This window comes from Egretta garzetta, unplaced genomic scaffold (genome assembly GCF_000687185.1).
Source record: "Egretta garzetta isolate BGI_Z169 unplaced genomic scaffold, ASM68718v1 scaffold252, whole genome shotgun sequence".
Classification (NCBI taxonomy): domain Eukaryota; kingdom Metazoa; phylum Chordata; class Aves; order Pelecaniformes; family Ardeidae; genus Egretta; species Egretta garzetta.
In genome coordinates, this window is record NW_009259028.1 from 1,968,916 (window position 1) to 1,987,349 (window position 18,434).

Here is an 18,434-nt window from a genome sequence, read left to right on the forward strand (position 1 = left end):
AAATCTCGCCATTGTTGTACTAACAGTAATTGCTTTTGCTTATGGCCGGGCTTGAATATGCTGGCTTTAAAAGTTTACTGTGCAATATATTGCTTCATTCTCAGTGGCACTAGATACTAACCCTACGCAGAAAATGAACAGTGAATATGTGTTATCTATTTCTAGATATCTTCAAAATTGCTGAGAATCTTTGTTAATGGAAGAACATCAGGATTGATATTTGTCTGGAATTGATTTGAATAGTTGATACTGAGATAAAAAGAAGGAAAACAGCCTGATTTCCCTGAGAGAATTAGAGGGGTAGTTGGACTGCAGCTTGCGATGGATGGTAATGGTTAGCACGGTGAGATGGATTTCAAGCTGTAACTGATGTGGCTATCTAGATATTTTTTTTCCCTCCTGCATATTTTTGAGGTGTAAAGTAATGTATCCAACACGGGGGAAGAACTATTTCCTGGACGGTCAGATCTATTGCCAAACTCTGGATTAGGGAAATACCTTATTATCCAGCTGGTATAGATGACAGGGTTAGACTTTTTAAACATAAAACATAAATCTGCTTTTTAAAAAATTACCTAAACCCAGACAGAATTTGAGGTTTACAAGCTGTGGCTCTGAGGATAGGTGTGAAGCACAGGAGGCTTCTGTGGCCACTGCCATGAGCTTTCGTAGCCTCATTTCTCCTTCTGCCTCAGCTGTTGTGTTCTTCACATCTGTATGGAGCTGATGCAAAATATTCTGATTATTTGCCCAGAAAAGCTCTCCAGTCAGCCCTTGCAAATCAGCTCTAAGGGACCATAATGATTTTGACAAAATGTTAACCTTTTATATACACTTAAAAAGAGGTCTTTTTATCAGAACAGAATGTTTTGATTTTTTTAAGTTACTTTGCATTTATGTATTACGTATCATACACAGTGGAATTTTAAATGAGGTCAAAGCAATTCATATTCACTTTTATCTTAAATGTTTCAATTAATGTAAAAAAGGACTTTGTAGGAAAAAAAGAAAAAAAAACCCAAACCCTTGGTATTGGAATGTGACTGAATTTTATGCTTTCAGAATTCACTGTGAATCTTCCATTCCCACACCACCACTCCACATATATGCCAAAATATATTTGTGGAACTGCACCAGATATAGTGATAGATTTAATGAAACAGGTGATGATTTCGTAGAGGAAAAATTGTATTTGTGAACTCTATGTACCTGTATACAGGAACAGAATCTGGTTTATGGCAGCAAGATCCTGGTACCCTTATTCAACCCAGGTTTTCATGATGAATATTCTGTCTAGACATCAGTCTCAGGTTTTCAGTAAAGAACTTGGAACTCCTGCTAAGAGGTTTATGTTATCATGAAGTACAGATCATGAAAAGGAAAGGAACGGGGCTGTCATGGCTGTTCTGGAATATCTCTTTTAAATAGTTATTTTACATACAGGGTAGTCTAACCTTTGAAGTTGAAGTGTTCACAGCATTAACATATAACTCCCAGCAAGAGCCTTTTCTTTTTCCCTTAACTTCTACAAAGAGAAGCTTAGCCTAAAAATAGGCAGTTACTTGCTTAGATTCAAACATTCAACCGGGATCTCCCTATTAAGTTGGAAAGGGGAAAAAGACGTAGAATTTGATATACAAATGGAGCTTTCTGAGTGACTGTTGAAGGTGGGACGCTGTTCTCCTAACACCATGTCTTTTAGCCTTCTCAAAGCTAAACGTCTACCAGCATTCCAGTCACTCCCTGCCAATCCTGTGGGGAGAGATGCATTTGATGGCAGCCGTGTATCTTCCTTCCCTGGCACCCGCCTTCAGTGTGCCTGGAAAACCCTGGGAAGGCTTTTCCTTGCTGCCTAAATGTCTTAGTAAAGCTGTACAAGACTGTTCCGACCCGGACACTGCGAGCTGGCTGTTTTCTTAATGTTCTTATTATGTTCTGTTTCCTGGTGTTCAGAAAAAATTCCAAATACTGTATTTTTCAGGGATTGAAAATCACTCTTTCTGCCTTACCGCTTACAGCCTCAGCTTGGGTGCATTATAATGGCTCAGAAAAGCACTCGTATAACGCCTTATTGCTGAAGGATGGTTTGTGGTAGTTTCAAATAATTTGCAGTTCAGTTCATTCTTTTTTTTTTTTTTTTTTTTTTTTTTTTTTTTTTTTTTTTCTCCCCCCTCCTGGCTTTTTCAGGAAATAATCCTGATGTGATTTGGGAAGCCCTTCAGAAATATTGGCACTGTTGACCTTAAACGTAAGTTGAAAATAGTACCAAGTGTATACAAGTGAAGTTACACATTATAAACCTACAGCAAACAACTTCAGTGGTCCTGAGTCACTTCACGGGCAAAAGTTATCTGTGTCATCCTTATTAGTAGCCAGTATCTCTCTGATGTTTTTTTCTTTCTCTCTTCTTCAGCTCCCTTTTTTAGATACCGGATACTTCTTTTATCACAATGGCATTGCCAAGGCCAGGAGAAGACGTAGTCTTCAACACAAGCTTCATCTGGAAAAGGATTCCAGGGTAAGTGTTTCATCATTATGCACACCTATAGTGTTTTCTTTGTGACACAGACTATTTTTTATCAGATCAGGGTGATGATCAAATCTGTGGTTATGGCTGTGGTTTTTTTTCCCCAGTGCTTGTTTCAGGCTTAGTGACTGCTGTATGCACATACCTCCCAAACAGCCTCAGCTTTTATTTTTATTTCACTACTACAAATATCTTAGATTCTCTAAGATGTATCCTCTTTCCAGTAAGACTCAGTGATGCTGTAGTCTCCAGGATGTCTCGCCATCCAGGGTAAATCCCAGAGTTTCCCCCCCCCCCCCCCCCCCCCCCCCCATCCTGCTTGTCTGTGGGTCATCCAGCCCAGAATACCCTGTGGTGTTGAATGGTGGAATTTTCTCTACAGTCACACTGGGACTTTTCTTCAGCGAATGATGTACACCCCAGATGCTAAGAGAGTGTATGCTGTCAAAACTCAGTATTTCTTTTAGAGGCTCTTGATCGCAGTCAGCAAATGGTGTGCTCGCTCGGTTTTCAGAAGTGTAAACCATCAGGCAGGAGGGAAAGGCTCCTTTTGCAGAAGGCTACAAGCTGGCACTAGCAAATTCTTTTTTTCTACAGAGTTCTTACACCAGTATAATACTGGGCTGGAGTGGGGCCAGGTAGCACAAAAAGTGTATTTACTGCCCAAAGAAAGTAGATAAGCCTGAGGAATGATATCATGACAGCAAATAGATTATTTTTTTAATCCTTTAGTAGGCTTTAAACTCTCTGCACTGTGAGCAAAAGAGAGGGGGGAACAATTTTATTCCAGTCAGAATTTTTATTGCCAGATATTCTATGGTATTGGAGCACCTATAAGAATGAAAAGCTGAGTAGGAAGAAAAGAAAGATAGGTTAAATAAGATCATAATTGTTTTTGTGACACCAAAGCAAGCCAGGTCTGATGAATTCCCAGCTTAATTTTCCTAATTCTGCAGAGATGTCAAGTGGTTCTGGGCCCAGGGCCAATTGGGATGCACGTGGCTGGCCGCTCCTGCGGCTGGGAGCCATGTGACTGAACCACACAGGTTCCCCATCAAGTGATGCTGAGAGCTGGCAGGTTCCCTGTGGCTGCTGATGGCCTTCCAGAGCTCTAAGGTACCTCTTCCTGGCCCCCTTCTCTGAAGCTGGTACCAGGTACAGGCTGTGAGGAAGAGACCCATTCAACCTGCCTTGAATAGAAATTCTCAGGCTTCCCTTGTTTTGTTTACCAAACAGGGATCAGAAAGTCAACCATTCAGAATCCACCTGCAATTAGTGGATACTAATACTGGATCAGTACTTAAAGGGAGTCTATAGGAAAGATGGGGAAAATCTTTTTAGTAGGGCCAGCTGTGACAGGACAAGGGGTGTAATCGTTTTACACTAAAACAGGGTAGGTTTAGACTGGCTATAAGGAAGAAATTCTTTACAATGAGGGTGGTAAAACACTGGCACGGGTTGCCTAGAGAGGTAGTGGAGGCCCCATCCCTGGAAACATTCAAGACCAGGTTGGATGGGTCTCTGAGCAACCTGATCTAGTTAGCAGTGTCCCTGCTCACTGCAGAGGGGTTGGGCTAGATGACTTCTAGGGGTCCCTTCCAACCCAAAACATTCTATGATACTAAGCAAGTGTCCTGAGAGAGGTGTCTTGCATTTCCCTGAACCACCCAGTCTTGTTAAAAGCCATTTCAGAAAAAGTGTACAACTAAGTGAGTATGTTGCAAACTAGTGACTGAGTACAGTCATTGTGCAGGTGACTCTGTACTGGAAATAAATATTTTTGTGAGCCTTTGAAAATTTTACAAATATGTATGGTATCTGTATGAATCCACCAATTCTCACTGCAGCCTCAGTGTTATGTGGCTGAGCACTCCCGTACTAATTCCAGACTGGCTCTTGCATTGACTGGCTCTAGATTAAGTTGTCTGCAGTGCTGTTAAGAACAGCTTAAATGCATCTACCTTCTTGTTCAGAGATGTTCTCTTTTGCAGTCATCTGATATTTGTGGTCTCTAGACTCTTAGTTGGCTTCTATCATGTGCAATGAAATCTCATTTTTGTGTTAATCTCCATGTCTTCCCGGTGCTTCGTGCCAGTGGCTCGGCTCTCCTTGGCTCCCTCCTTTGAGCTCAGACAATAAAGCCCCAGGGAATATCTCCATGTGAGGAAAAGGATGATCCTGGGTATATCCTGACCTCATGGGTTGCCCTGGGGGATGGAAGCAATGTTTCATTTCCACATGTAACATGGCATTTTCTTATCTAGCCCTCCTACCTACTCTGTCCTGTTGGATAGTCCTTGAGCTCTTACAATACCATATGTCAGTTGCTTTTTGTAATGCAGTCTGAGAGCAATTAAAATCATTACTCTTATTTCCCTTCTTTCTTTTATACTTGGAGTTTGGAGAAGTCATTAAAATTCCTGTCATATTTGCTTGTAAGTGGAAACATGAATTGTGTTGACAGTACTTAATTTCAAACTCCAAAAATAATTTCTAAATTTAATGGCAGCTTTCTAGGCCATTTTCTTTCAATTTTACTTGGCAACAAATGTCAGCATTGTCATGGTTAATATGTTAATGCCTGAAGCCAAGAATAAAATGTTCCTGTTGTCAGGCAGGACAGGAAGCAAACTTCCACCACAGGGCCTTACGAATCTCTCGGGAACCATCATGGTAAATACCGTAGTTGCTTTGCCCTACCCAAATATTGTAAGAAAGTGGGCTGCAGTTATTCTGTATACTTTTCATTTTTAAGGAGATTACAATTCCTAGCTAATTTTAATTATTAGTTGAAAAACAGCACAGATGTTCACTCAATTAATTAATGTTCTTTAATCAGGAAAGTCCCATGAGGAACCATGCTAGTTTTTCTAAGAGTCCAGGGAGATAGATGGCAGAGCACTATGCAAACAGGTTACTGCATCATTTTCATGCTCTGCATGTCTTCTAAAATGCTCAAAAAAACTTTGTTGTGTAAAATTTGCAGTATGTTTTTACCAAAATAATTTGGAGATATGCTAAACGTATACAGCAACTGTGTGATAAACATCATTGCTGTCAAGGGGGTGGGAATGGAGCACCATTAAGATGCTGTCGTGGTTCAACCTGGCAGGCAGCTGTGCACCACCCAGCTGCTTGCTCATTCCCCACCTCAGTGGGATGGATTGGAAAAAAGGTAAAACCCATGGGTTGAGACAAAGACAGTTTAATGAAACAGCAGAGGAAAATAATGGTAAGAGAATATACAGAATATACAAAACAAGTGATGCCCAGTGCAATTGCTCACCATCCACTGACTGATGCCCAGCTCGTCCCTGAGCGGTGATCACTGTCTCCCAGCCAACTCCCCCATTTATGTGCTGAGCTTGATGTCATATAGTATGGAATATCCTTTTGGCCAGTTGGGGTCAGCTGTCCCAGCTGTGTCCCCCTCCCAGCTTCTTGTGCACTGGGCAGAGCACGGGAAGCTGAAAAGTCCTTGACTAGTCTAAGCACCACTTAGCAACAACTAAAACATCAGGGTGTTACCAAGATTCTTCTTGTACTATATCCAAACCACAGCACTATACCAGCTCCTAGAAAGAAAATTAACTCTATTCCAGTCAAAACCAAGACAGATGCCTTCCCAGAGATCTAGCATGAACTGAATCTTTGTTCTGACGAACAACCTCAAATACGATGGATTTGACATTATTTAGTACATTAGTGTTGCTGAAGCCTGAGGCGGTACTGGTAGCAGGTGAAGGTGTATGTAACAGTGTCATATAGTGTGTTGTGCTATTGAACTGTTGAAGAAAAAAGCACAGGCACATGAAACGCTATGGCTTTTGCTGTCAGTACAGTCCTCTCGGGGATCCTCACTGTCAGGATGGCAAATGCCGCAGTGAATTGAACTACTTCAAATGGAGACTGTTTAGTTATTTAAATTACATTTTCTGATGTACAGGGAACCTTCCAGGAGAGCTTTGCTCAGAAGCAACTCTTTTTGTGTTGGTTGCAAATTTCCATGATTCTCAGGTGCACTTGTATTTTGTTATTTTACTGTATGTACCTTTGGTGCCAAAAAGATTTGGGGCAGAAAAAATGACCCCCTAATGTTTTTTCATGTTAAAGCTGGAATTTTTAATGAGGTAAGACAGAGCAGCAAGATATCTAGCATCTTCCATGCGAAATTGCATTTTCATCTGCCTTTATCTGTTAATTATTTCAGCTGAAATTTCTCAGGCCAAAAGGTCAGCCATAAGACTTGGTTTGCCTTGGGAAACTTGGCTGCTGTACTTTGGCCTGGAGCTGCAGGGGGGAGGCAGTCCTTGCCGTGACCCGTGGTCACAGGCAGCTGGGAGGCAAACCAGCAGTGTGACAGCATGGGGGTGAGGGCGCCAAGCGACCTAAAGGTGATGAGGAGCCCGAGTAGGCTGGGACTAGACATCAGTGTGAAGGTGAGGTGAGAACAAGAGGGACAGGCTGGAACAAGAGCCCAGAGTCAGAAAAAAGGTTGGCTGATGTGGTCATGGAGCCAGCCCACAAGCTGAGGCCATGGAGAAGCACAGGAGTAGACTGGAGAGACTTGGAAATGGGGTGTCCGCGTTGACATCAAAGCGTGCTGCCTCCTGAGTGCAGGTCACGATGCAACCTTAGAGCTAGGTGACCTTTTCCAAGGAAACTTGGCAGCGAGCGAGGGGCGATACAGCTTCTGTAAGAGCAAACTTTGTTTTTAATTATGAGGAACAGTGGTATGTTTCATCAACGTGATTGCTCTGGAAGAGTAAATCAGAAACACGGAGATACTTGATACCATCTTGTTTGTTAGGTTTCCTGCTTCTGAAAGTACAGCAGAGGCAGGATGGGCAGCGGAGACCTTTCCTGCTCCACCATAGCTAAAAGAAAACCACGGGATTTGCTTCATTTTGATTTTTCAAAACTGACTCAGTTTCAGGCCTCCTATGGAGAGACTCAGGTGTATTATTAATAAATGTTTTGAAAAGTGGCCACAGAAGTAAAAGGAAAGAAAAAAATGCACTGTCTTTATTTTACCTTTCAGAGCAATACTTTTGTATTTTTGCTGTTGTTGGTTTTTTTCTGTTAGTAAATAGTCTTCCGCTGAAGGAGCAAGAGTTGAAACACAGTTTGTTCTCTCGAAGATTATTTTGCTTTCTTTCAAGTTTTAGATAAAACCATTTTCCTCCCACACAGTCTCTCCTGTCAGACAGCTGCCAAGATTAATCCCACTCAAGAAAGAGGCTTTAATATACAGAGAAGAGCTGGGTCCCATTACTGATATCTATATGTGAGTGCATCTGTGTTGGTGTTGGGGGAATAAATGTATATGTGTGGAGGGGGGAAGGTGAAATGAAAATCTTCCAGGGAGAGTGAGTGAGTTTGGCACTTAGATGATGACTTCTTTGGAAATAAACATCACAGTGATGGCAATTGCTATGTTGCAGAAAGGGATTAGGAAGGGAGACTTGGCTGATACCCGTGCCGGAGTCTGGGGAGGGCGGATGTATGGCTTCTTCAAGGTGTAGTCCCTAGGTGCCCAGGGTTAGCAGTACTCCCAAACTGCTTGTGTCATGGGACAAGTGAAGGAAAGGGGGGCTGTAAATGGGGAGGATCTAGGCTTTTAATTAAATAAATCAAAATCTTCCATATCCTTCCCTGCCTCAGATCTCTCCCATGTCCCCTTAACACGACTGGCATGTGGTCGGACCATTGCAACCTGTGAGGGCAGAAGTGCCCTGTTATGCCAGGGAGGGGGTTGCCAAGTGCTGCCAAAGCTGGATATTTCATCCATGGTCACCTTTAACAGGGGGAAAGAGAGCGGGCAGCTTGGGAGCAGCACCACTGCTTAACAAGCAGCAGCCTTCAGCAACAGCAGTGTAATTGAAGCCAACTTTTGGTGCCCTTTCTGGCAGCATTAATGACAGGCTTGAGATGGGTTCATGGTGGGGCCTTTTGCCTCCCTGCCTTGGATGCCAGCACAGATCTTTCCCTTTTGCAAAAATGAAAATCTTCCTGATAAGATCAAGACAACCCAGTTTTCCACAGTTCTCCCCAGGTCTCCACTGAGGTAGAGTGCAGTGACCTGGGGGTGCAAGGGGTAGTAAGCTATTATAGCTTTCCTTGCACATTTGGTCAGATCTCTGTAATTGCTGTGGAGGTGTAACCTGTTTCTCCAGCCTTCTGGTACTGGAGACACACAATTCTGTCCCTGGAATGTAGCAATAAGACCATCTTACAGTTATTTTTATTAAAAGGGATATATTTCACATCTTCACTCCTGCTCCATGCCCTACATCTTGATTTCCCAGCTTACTGGCCAGTGGCAGTGATTTTTTCGATCCCTGATAAACTTCTGATCAAACTTTGGAAGGTATCCTAACATGCTTCTCCCCTCTGAGAAGAAAGCTGACTTGCTCCCAAAAGCAAAAGGGCAGCAATACCAAAATCCATCCTGTAGGAAGGGGCTGGCACTTGACCCATGCACTGTTGTAATCCTGCTGTCGACTCCCTTTGCGGGTGGAGGGGTTAATTTCTGTGCAGTTAACCACAGCAGTGACCCTAGATCTGTACAAAACTTTCAACTGCTGAGCGGATAAACATTATATAAAGTGAACTTAATGCCCAAGGCTTGCTACCCTGTCTCAGATCTTGGGGGAGAAGTGTCAGGTCCCCTGTCCAGTTCTCTGCCATGCAGGGAGGTATGGATGTGTGTGGTAGGATGGAGAGACAGGAGAAAATGGCAGGATAAAAAGCCCTTCGCATTTTCACCTCTTTAACGTAAATTCATGCTGCAGATGGTTGAGGTGAGAGACTTCCCAGTGAATTCTGTTTAGCGTTTTGCCCTAATACATGCTATCTGCTGGGGATGGCATGCTGGCAGGATTATGCCGAGGAAAAGTTTGGAGCTGCCATCAATTTTATGAGACTGTAGGGCAGCATTACATGAGTATCGGTGTTATCCTTTTGGAAGGAAATGGACATTAAGTAATAAAAGCTCTGCTTAAGTACCTGTAATAAATATTGAACAGCCAAGGAAAACTCATTAGAGGAAATGTCTTCTTTCCAGTGCTGTCAAAACCCCAGCCACCCTCAAACCTACACACTTTTGGTGGGAGCTGCATTGCCAGCTTGTTCACCAAACAAGAACTGAAGACATTTTTGTCATCAGTCATCCTGACAAAATGAAGCATATTGTGCAGAAAACAGGCGGTGTCTTCCATGAATGGATCCCTGGTTTATCTGTTTCTGGTGTAAGTTTTCTTATGTGTTATCCAGTGTATTTGAGGAAGGGATTCCAAGAGTTCACATAGGGAGGCCTGTTCTTGTATTAATAACTTTTTTCAGGTCGATATTGAACTATATTAGTTTTGTTTTCCCATACAGCTCAGGGCCCTTTTCGAAGAATTTGTGTTTCTAATTCATAATGAAGCCAGTTGGCAAGCATTATAAGAAAAAAAACAATTTTCTTGAGGAAACTCTAGTCAGCTGTATGTATTAAATCATCTGAAAATTGATTCGGTGTACGTCTTATTACTGAGACAGTTTAACACTTAAATGAAGCATTTTGCTTTTATGATATTTAGACCCTTTGCAGATGTTGGTGGATAGTTATTTAAATGTTTAAATGTACAGGTTCATGAGTGGGGTTATCTGAGAAGATGAAAGGGAGGAAGCAGCAGAGATTACAAGCACAGCATTAAAAAAAAGTCAAAGGCAGTTAGAGTCAGTTCATGGGAAGGTGGAATTCAGCCTTGCACTTCAGGTGTGGAAAGAGAAAGGGTCATACAGCTGGTAGGACAAAGATCAGTAATTGTAAGAAATATGCTCCATGTGTTGTATGATCTTTGTCATTCCAAGCAAGAAATCAAGAGGGCTGCAAAGAGAAGATTTATGTCTGATAAATGAGGGGAAAAAGAAGTTTTCCTGCTATTTTGCCCCTCTTGCACTGCTGACAGAAGTAAGGGGGTACTGCTGTGCCTCCAGAGTGCAGAGGATAAAGTGGTCTTTCCACCATGAAATTGTGTCTGTGATAATGTCAGAATAAAGATGTTGGAAATTCAGTGAAGTAGCAAGGTTGGTTCATGACTCTGCTATACATAGTATAGTAGCCTGGCTGTTGTCACTGCAAATGTTTGCTAAATTCTCTGTGATTGCTTTTTGAAAACTGAATCTGAGGGATTCCTATTTCTTGTTGTCCAAGGCCTTTGTAGACTATATGTGCACAGCAACGGTTGATGGAGATTCACTGCTCACAGAAAGCCCTGTTCAGCGTAGCATGCGTATGGTTTTGCATAGTTGACCAGCAGCAACTCCAACTATAAAGCACTTAGCAGCTCTTTAATTGAAATATCACAATTATTGCATAGGAGTCAATTTCTATAATAAGAATAAAAAGAACTCTCTGATATAAAAAATAACGAGGCCTAGAGTCCCTCAGATACTTAAGCTGTCACTCAGGTTGACACAGTAGTCCCCTTTGCTGGAGAGAGAGTACGTTAGGCATACTCACTGAAGAATTGCTCTGTTCCCAGGTTTGAATTCCTGGTGTTAAGTGCAGCATTGCTGGCTTGTTTTTGGGCTGTGTATGCATGTTGGATCTGTGATGTGCACTACAGTTCTAATGTGAAATATCACAGCACTGTTGAGTATGGAAAATTAAATATTTCAAACAATTTGCTGCTGGAGCAAATGCAGTTATATGCAGCATGATGTAAAAGCTAAGCTGAATTGATCTATTATTTCTATTTGTAACTAGAAAAACAGCTACAAGGAGGAAAAAACCCCAGTCCATCAACATCAGTGTTAAAGAATGTTGGGAATCTTGTATAGTTATATTATAGGAAAAAGCACCATTAGCTGCATGTAATAAAATAACAGACTATCAAAATGACATCAAACTTAAATATACACGTGTCTCTTATGGAAATAGTGTATAAGTAAAATTACAGGGTAAGCTAAAACTATTTTTGTTAGAAAAATAGTAATGAATGAACTGCAAGATAATAGACTGATAAGTGAAGACGATGCTGTGCAGGTTCACTTGGAGTTTTCCAAAAATAAAAGCACTGACGCACTGCAGTTTTGGTGCCGACGGGGGCTGTGGAGTCCGCATGGTCAGTGGTTTTAAGACAAGGTTGGACAGTGATTGTAAGTGACTTGGGTGTAGCTGATTCCTCCAGGGCCCTGGGATGGTGCAGATGACCTCTTGAAGTTGCACATATTATATCATTTTCATGTTGCTGAACGTGATATGGGGGGTAAGGCAATAAAATGAGCTTTATTCCTCAAAAATACTTGTAACTACATGGAAGTTCAGTAATTTTACAAAAACATGTTGAGACAGCTAACCACATTCAGCTTCTACTCTGCTGCCTGTAAATTGCTGAACTGGCATCAGTTACGTTTCTGCTTTATTGTCGAGGTCTGTTCTCTTGACTGCAGCATCGCTCCCCAGTCCCCCTCTGCTTTTTCCTGTCTCCCTCTTGTTTCCTGCCTGATGAATAGAGTTTCTGTTTTGTGGAGCAGGCCTTGTCTGTGCGATTTCCAGGCTTGAATCTTCAGTGGGGTCTGTTTAATATTATAATACAAGCAGTGGCAGTGGTGAGAATATGTGGTTTAGGGTTTTTTGTTAGTAGGGTGTTGAGAAGAACGGACAGCATGAGCCAGTGACTTTGGATTAACGTGGAACCTAGCGTGCTGCACAAGTTTGCTTTGGTTTGGGACAAGTTTGGTTTTGAACAAGAAATGTAGTGCTCTGATGTGCTGAGCTAACAGTTGCTGAAGGTTGTGAGTATCTCAGCATTCACTGGGTCCAGGAATCCATAGGCATAGCATTGGTCATAATCATGCCTTCCTGCCTTGGGAAGCTCGAGCCAGCTGCCGCCTGTGTTGGTGAGATGAAGGAAAGCAGCCACTGGTTGGCTTTACCTTCTCTGGGCTGTCATCCTACCAACATCTCCTGGACCCATGTAGTGACCCTTTTCCTTCCTCCTGCTGGGGCTCCGTTCAGGACAGCTGGGGTTGACTTGGAAGAGTCAGTCATGGCCTGGGAGCACTTGTGCTTGATGATGGCAAAATACATGGGGGTTCAAAAGTGCTTTTCCTTCCCAAGTCACCAACATTAGAGCTACAACAGAATCCAGACTGCCATCTGTGAGCCCATCTTCAGGGTTAAACTTCACTTTCAGTTTAGAAAACGTGTGTATTGGGCCGTACTTCCTTGTTTTCAATACCAGTAAATTGTATGCTAGAAAACCTTCCTCAGGGAACAATGCAAGACATCTTGTAGTCTATTTTCTTTTGGCAAATCTCTAGGCCTAACAGAAAATTTGGAGATTGGAAAACTGCCTTTGAGTTAAGCTCTTTTGAAAGATTGGAAAGATATTGGTTGACACCTACTTCGGGAAGAATGAGAATTAGTTAAAATATTATACCTGATAATACATGATGCCCATGTATTTTAGGCTGTGACATGGTAGATTTAGAATGAAACAAAATAGATCTATAACAGGTTATTTCTATTCTTTCTTAACTTCAGAAAACCAGCTGTTAAAACAGACTCTGAATTTCTTGTGTGTACAGTTAGATGACCAGAACCATTTACTGTATATGACATTGGCAATAAATAAAAGGCAGTGCAGCTAAGGGTGTGTGGTTAAATCAATAACAATATAAAACCGGAACATTTTTTTGGTGTAGTTTTCTGGGGTAGCTGAGTGTGCTGTGCCAGGGCTTGCGTCACAAGGCTGTGACGTTAAAAAAACCTCACCGCCTTTCTACTGAGAGACTCAAGCTAAAAGAATTGATATAATGGCATATGTTACTATATCACACAGTAAATGCATTATGTAGTGCATCCACTCATGCCATTTAACCTACTTTACTGTTGTTTATAATTTGATGAGTGTTTTCTTTGTGAACAGCACTTCAGTCTATTGGTTTATCGCAATCTGTTCCAAAACACTGTTGCTACAAGCATCCTGTGTTTCCAGATCTTCAAAGCGTGTATGCAATATCTTAAGTATAGTATTAATTTTTTTTTTTGCCACCAACTCAATAACCCAGAAGCCAACAAGGAGTTATAAATACACCTGTGAAATAATTTCTTGCATGGATGATGCATTCCGTGAATACAGAAAGGGGTTTACAAAGGTCAGAGAAAGTTGATTGCAGTATTTGGAGATACAATGCAAATGAATTAAAGGTTTAGACTTAAATTGTTTCTGAATAGTTTTCTGCAGTAATTATTTGATGCTGCATTGGAACATGGCTTTTCAGCAAAATGGGTACCTCTAGAAGCTGAGAATAGCCAATAGTAATTAAAATGCTAATACGTATGTCATGGGTTGGTGAAGTTGAATAATGCTTCTTGGCCTTGAACACTTCCATACTGAGGGGGAGAACAGGACAGAGTAGAATAAAATATTGTGGAAAGACTAAGAAGTACCGTAACATCTCCACGTTACATGTTTTCCCGAATTGGTTGTATAACGTCGGCTCCATACTATCATAAATGGACTCTGGTCAATATTACAACTTTGCTTGTATGAAGTGATAGCCGAATGGCCACATTTCTTTGAAGATGCTGCTTTATGGTTTATATCAATAACTATCTTCTGTCCGAGGGCTGAAAAGAAATACAGTCTCACTACGTGTGCAGTCTTAACATTTCGTAATGTAAATAGTCCGTCTCCATTCATTTTATCTGTATTGATTCCAAGTATTATTCTTTCATACAGAGGAATACACAGTGAGGAATCAGTGAGTCTTGCAAATGTGAAGTCTTCACGGAAGAACCAGAGTTGCCAGCTGTAATTACTGTTTTTATACTCTCGGTCTCACAGCAGTATTGCTAAGCTGATTACTGCTGGGCTCTAGCTTATGTAACACTGCAGAGCTATGCTGAACGTTAATAGCTGGTTCTCTTCTTCCTTGCCACCTCTACATGCTCTCTCCTATTCCTTTTCTTTGGAGGAAGTCCAGATGCATTGGTTGTATCCTCATGAAGAACCTGAAAAAGAAAATAAGCCACTGGGGCGAGGAGATGCCCTGTGTTTTGTCTTGGAGTCTGAGTGATTGATTACATTTGTTCCCATCTAACTTGGCTTTGTCATCTGGCTAATAAGATAAACTTAGTCCTGAGCCCATCTTCTGTGTTAGGCCACTGATTTCCCTGGCACTCAGCCAGCCTCCCCCTGCAGAGCTTCTGGATCACTTTTGTCCTAGGTGTGGTTCCACCAAAGTCAGCCCTGTTATGCCTGGAAACATGGTCTTTCCAGCTGGCAGCAGCTATCCCAGCCCCTCTGTCCTTTGGAGAAGCCACGTTCCAGTCAGTGTCTGCAAATTGTCTTAAAAATGTGAGATACACATTTATTTATTATAAGCCTTATAGGTACCATTATAACTGCTGTTTTTTCCAACTTAGAACAAGCTCAACTCTTGTAATAGCCTGCCTCATGCATTTTACGGATCTGATACCGTGGGGCAACAAGCAATCTCTGGCAGAGTTTGGACAAAAATGCTGATTCTCTTAGGCCAGGAGATACTGACATAATTGAACAGTGCTTGCTTTATTTTCTTTTCTCAACTGTGATGCTCTCCTGGGAAAACGTTCGTTGGAATCCATTTCATTTGTTTTGGAACATGAGCTTTTCTTGGAATAATTCCCTTGGTTGCTATAGGAAGAGGTTTTCTGTTTGGACTAATTTTCTGGGAAGAGGAAGGGAAACCTCCATGTTAAACTTTTATTTCCTTGTTTCCAGGTCTAACCATATTCATATCTCCTAAATCTCAAGGGTCCTTCCCCAAGTTGTGCAGGGCATGTTATAAGTAAAGTAGAGAAAATTTTTCCATTGGACAACCTAAAATTATTATTTTCCTAAAGATAAAAATTATTTTTAAGACTTCAACTCATTTGATTTCTGATAGTAAAAAAAGTAACAGAAACAGAATCTACATTTTCATATTTGAAATACCAAATCAAGGCAGAAATGTTTTATTGCACTGAATGATTTCATTTAGCAAAAAGAGAGTTTAATTTTGTTTCAATGTTTCTGTTTGGAACCTTCGTAAGACTTTGTTTCATGATAATTTTTGGCTGTTTTCTTCAGTTTCATTATTTCTTCCCAAATGAACATCCTATTTCCAGACATCCGTAAGTCTGACTCCAGTTTCCACAATGTGAAAAGTATGTTTTGCGCAAGGACAAATAGCTAGTGGGAGACAACCTCTGAGACAAGCATCTGATTATCAGCCAGGACTACAGCCTTCTCCTGCTCATAGAAATGGGTAACTCACTGCTCACTTCAGTGCTCCTCTTAATTGAATCTAAATGGCTTACGAACAAACTTAAAGGCAGCAGTGCCGCTGTGATGGCTGGAGCGTCTCACAGCTGGGCAAACCTCTGGCACTCTGATGCTGGTTAACTCTAGCAAATCTCCACTGGGTCTTTGGTCCATAGCTGTTTTGAAAAATTGAAGCGGAGGGGCTTGGCACAAGCTAACTGTTTCTATCGCTAATTCCCTGAACAACAGCAATTTGCTGAACATCTGCATCAAAAGGTTTTTTTTTTTTTTTTTTTTTTTTTAGTCCTGTTTGGATGTTAGTCTAGGAAGCCATTGTTATCCAAATCTGTCTGAAGAGTTCATCACAAACAAATCCAGGGGAGCTCAACCCACTCTGCCTTTTCGAAGAACATCTAAGGAGGCTGAGATTTCCCTCACTCTGAGCATACTCAGTGGCTTCGTGAGCCCTGTTCTGAGGAGGTAACAGGAGTTGAGTGATGCAGTCCTGCAAAGGAGGAAGCAATTTTTACTCATAGGCTGTAATGCACTGAAACCCCCCAAAACCCCACAGTAGTTAACTTGAGACATACAGAGGATGGGGTGTGAATTTTTTTTTTTTTTTTTTTTTTTTTTCTTTCTCCACTTCCAGGAGGCTAGTTGGAGAAAAACATGGAGAAGGGCATATAAATGATTGGGTTTGGTTAATTATCTCTAAGGAAAGAAACTTTCTGCAGTGAGCAACTTGCCATAGCGAAAAAATCTTTTTTGTTTAATTTCAGAGTTGCCATATGCAGTCTCAGTGGAATTTGGAGTTCAACGATGAAATGTTTTCACTTTCATGTGTCAGTGAGGTTTGGAAGAAAGTTTGAGTGTATGAAAGAAATGCAAATTCCAGATTGAAATTGGAAGGTATGAAAAAGGACATTGCTTTTAGGAGTATGAGTCAAACTGACGTCTACTGGTATCCTGCCGTTTGCTGTGAACATTTTTGCATAGAGAAAGGACGTATTTCCGTAAAGCCAGCTCTTTACCTGAGAATGTTGATTGTCAGAAAAATCTACCCATCGTGGTTTTCTTATTAGCACTGTACTTGAGCAGTGTGTGCAAGGTGAATTACCTACCTGACTTGCAAACAATGAATAATTCAGTGTAAGCCTGGAAGTCAAATAAATCTTCCCAAATACTTTCTGTCTGCCTACAAAATAGATGATAGTGAGAGAGGGACTACTTTGATTTAATACTTGCAGATCTCCCACTGAAATGATCCGTCTGTCCATCTAAAATAATTTGTGGTCTTTTACAGTGTGTAATGAAATAATCTTTAACTACGGGTGTCAAAGCACGTTTCAAATATGGATTATACCCATTTCACAAATGCTGGAATTAAATAGAGGAGAGAGGGGCTTTATATTTTCCAAAAGGTCATACAGCAAAGCAGAGCAAAAGTAGGAGTAGATTCCAGATGCCAAATCTACTGTTCTGGGGGAAAAAAAACCCACAAACAAAAAAAGAGGTTGGACTGCAGCCATTTGTGGTCTTTATAGCACCTGGGCAATAAGAAAACTGAGATGAGAATAGTGGGGAAAAAATAAAAACAAGAGATTAGCGCAGATTCTCTGAAGCCCAAAAGACTTAAACAAAGGACAGTAACCTTAAACTGTAATTACTGTTGTCATTTAGTGTTTCCACATGCATGATCTGGAGGCTCAGGGGAAATTACTGTGCTAGAGGCTATCTAAGCGCAAAATAATAACAGAATTGTATGGAGGCTTTTGTCCCTGGGTATCATCCAGTACTGGCGGTCCTCCCTTTGCTTCCCTGTGGCTCATTCCAGCTTTTCCCAGGACAGAGCTTCCTTGTCCTGGGTAACAGCAGCAGCAGATGGAGAAACACATTTACCTCTGTTAGTGTTAATGGAGATTTGAGTGAGAGGTCTTTTGCTCAGGAGACTGGAACCTAAGTAACATTTTTCCATTTACTATTTCATTCTTTCCTGTCCAATAAGCAACTAATTTTTTTGCATAAACCATGCACAGGTTATTTGACTGGACGTGTTTATATATTTAAAATATGTAGGTGCAGTGTTTCCCAGAAGATAAAATCCAACACACCCCTGCCTTTGCATTTTCAGGTGGAAAGAAGCAGAAAGTCAGGGAACTGTGTGTCTTTGTACTACTTGAGACTATGCTACTGACCCCAAGTATCTGTTGATCACCTGGGCAAGGTATGGTTTGTCAGAGAGGTGTATCAGTGATTTATTAGCAATTAGGGTTGCATAGGTGTTGCATGGGTTTTATTATAATATTTGCTCATGGAAATGGGACGTCTCTTGGGTCTCTGCAGGTAGGAAGCTGACATTTGGCTCATTTCAGTTCTGCCCCAACTGCCGGGAGCATCAGTTGAACACCAGGGCAAGGCATCTTGTCTCTGATCCCAAACTGCAGCACTGTCTCCAGCCCTAGGGGCTGTCATCTTTGAGCACGTAACCCTCAGATGGAGATGTAGAATGAAATGATAAATTTTTTTTGTCCCCTTTGTGAGGTGATTTGAAACCTCTTTTAATATGTTTTGGCTGATTGAAACAGCAGCTACTCACCTTGACTAGAGGAACTGGTGATTTTGAT

The 18,434-nt window shown here is 41.4% G+C and overlaps 1 protein-coding gene across 1 annotated transcript in view; it reads left to right on the forward strand.

Moving 5' to 3' along the window:
• The window catches only part of PCSK2 (proprotein convertase subtilisin/kexin type 2), a 92,757-nt gene that overhangs the window by 7,091 nt on the left and 67,232 nt on the right, over window positions 1-18,434 (forward strand). The window contains exon 3 of the mRNA XM_009634674.2: window positions 2,395-2,518. Coding sequence (XP_009632969.1) covers window positions 2,395-2,518 — 124 coding nt within the window. The remainder of the gene's footprint in view (window positions 1-2,394; window positions 2,519-18,434) is intronic.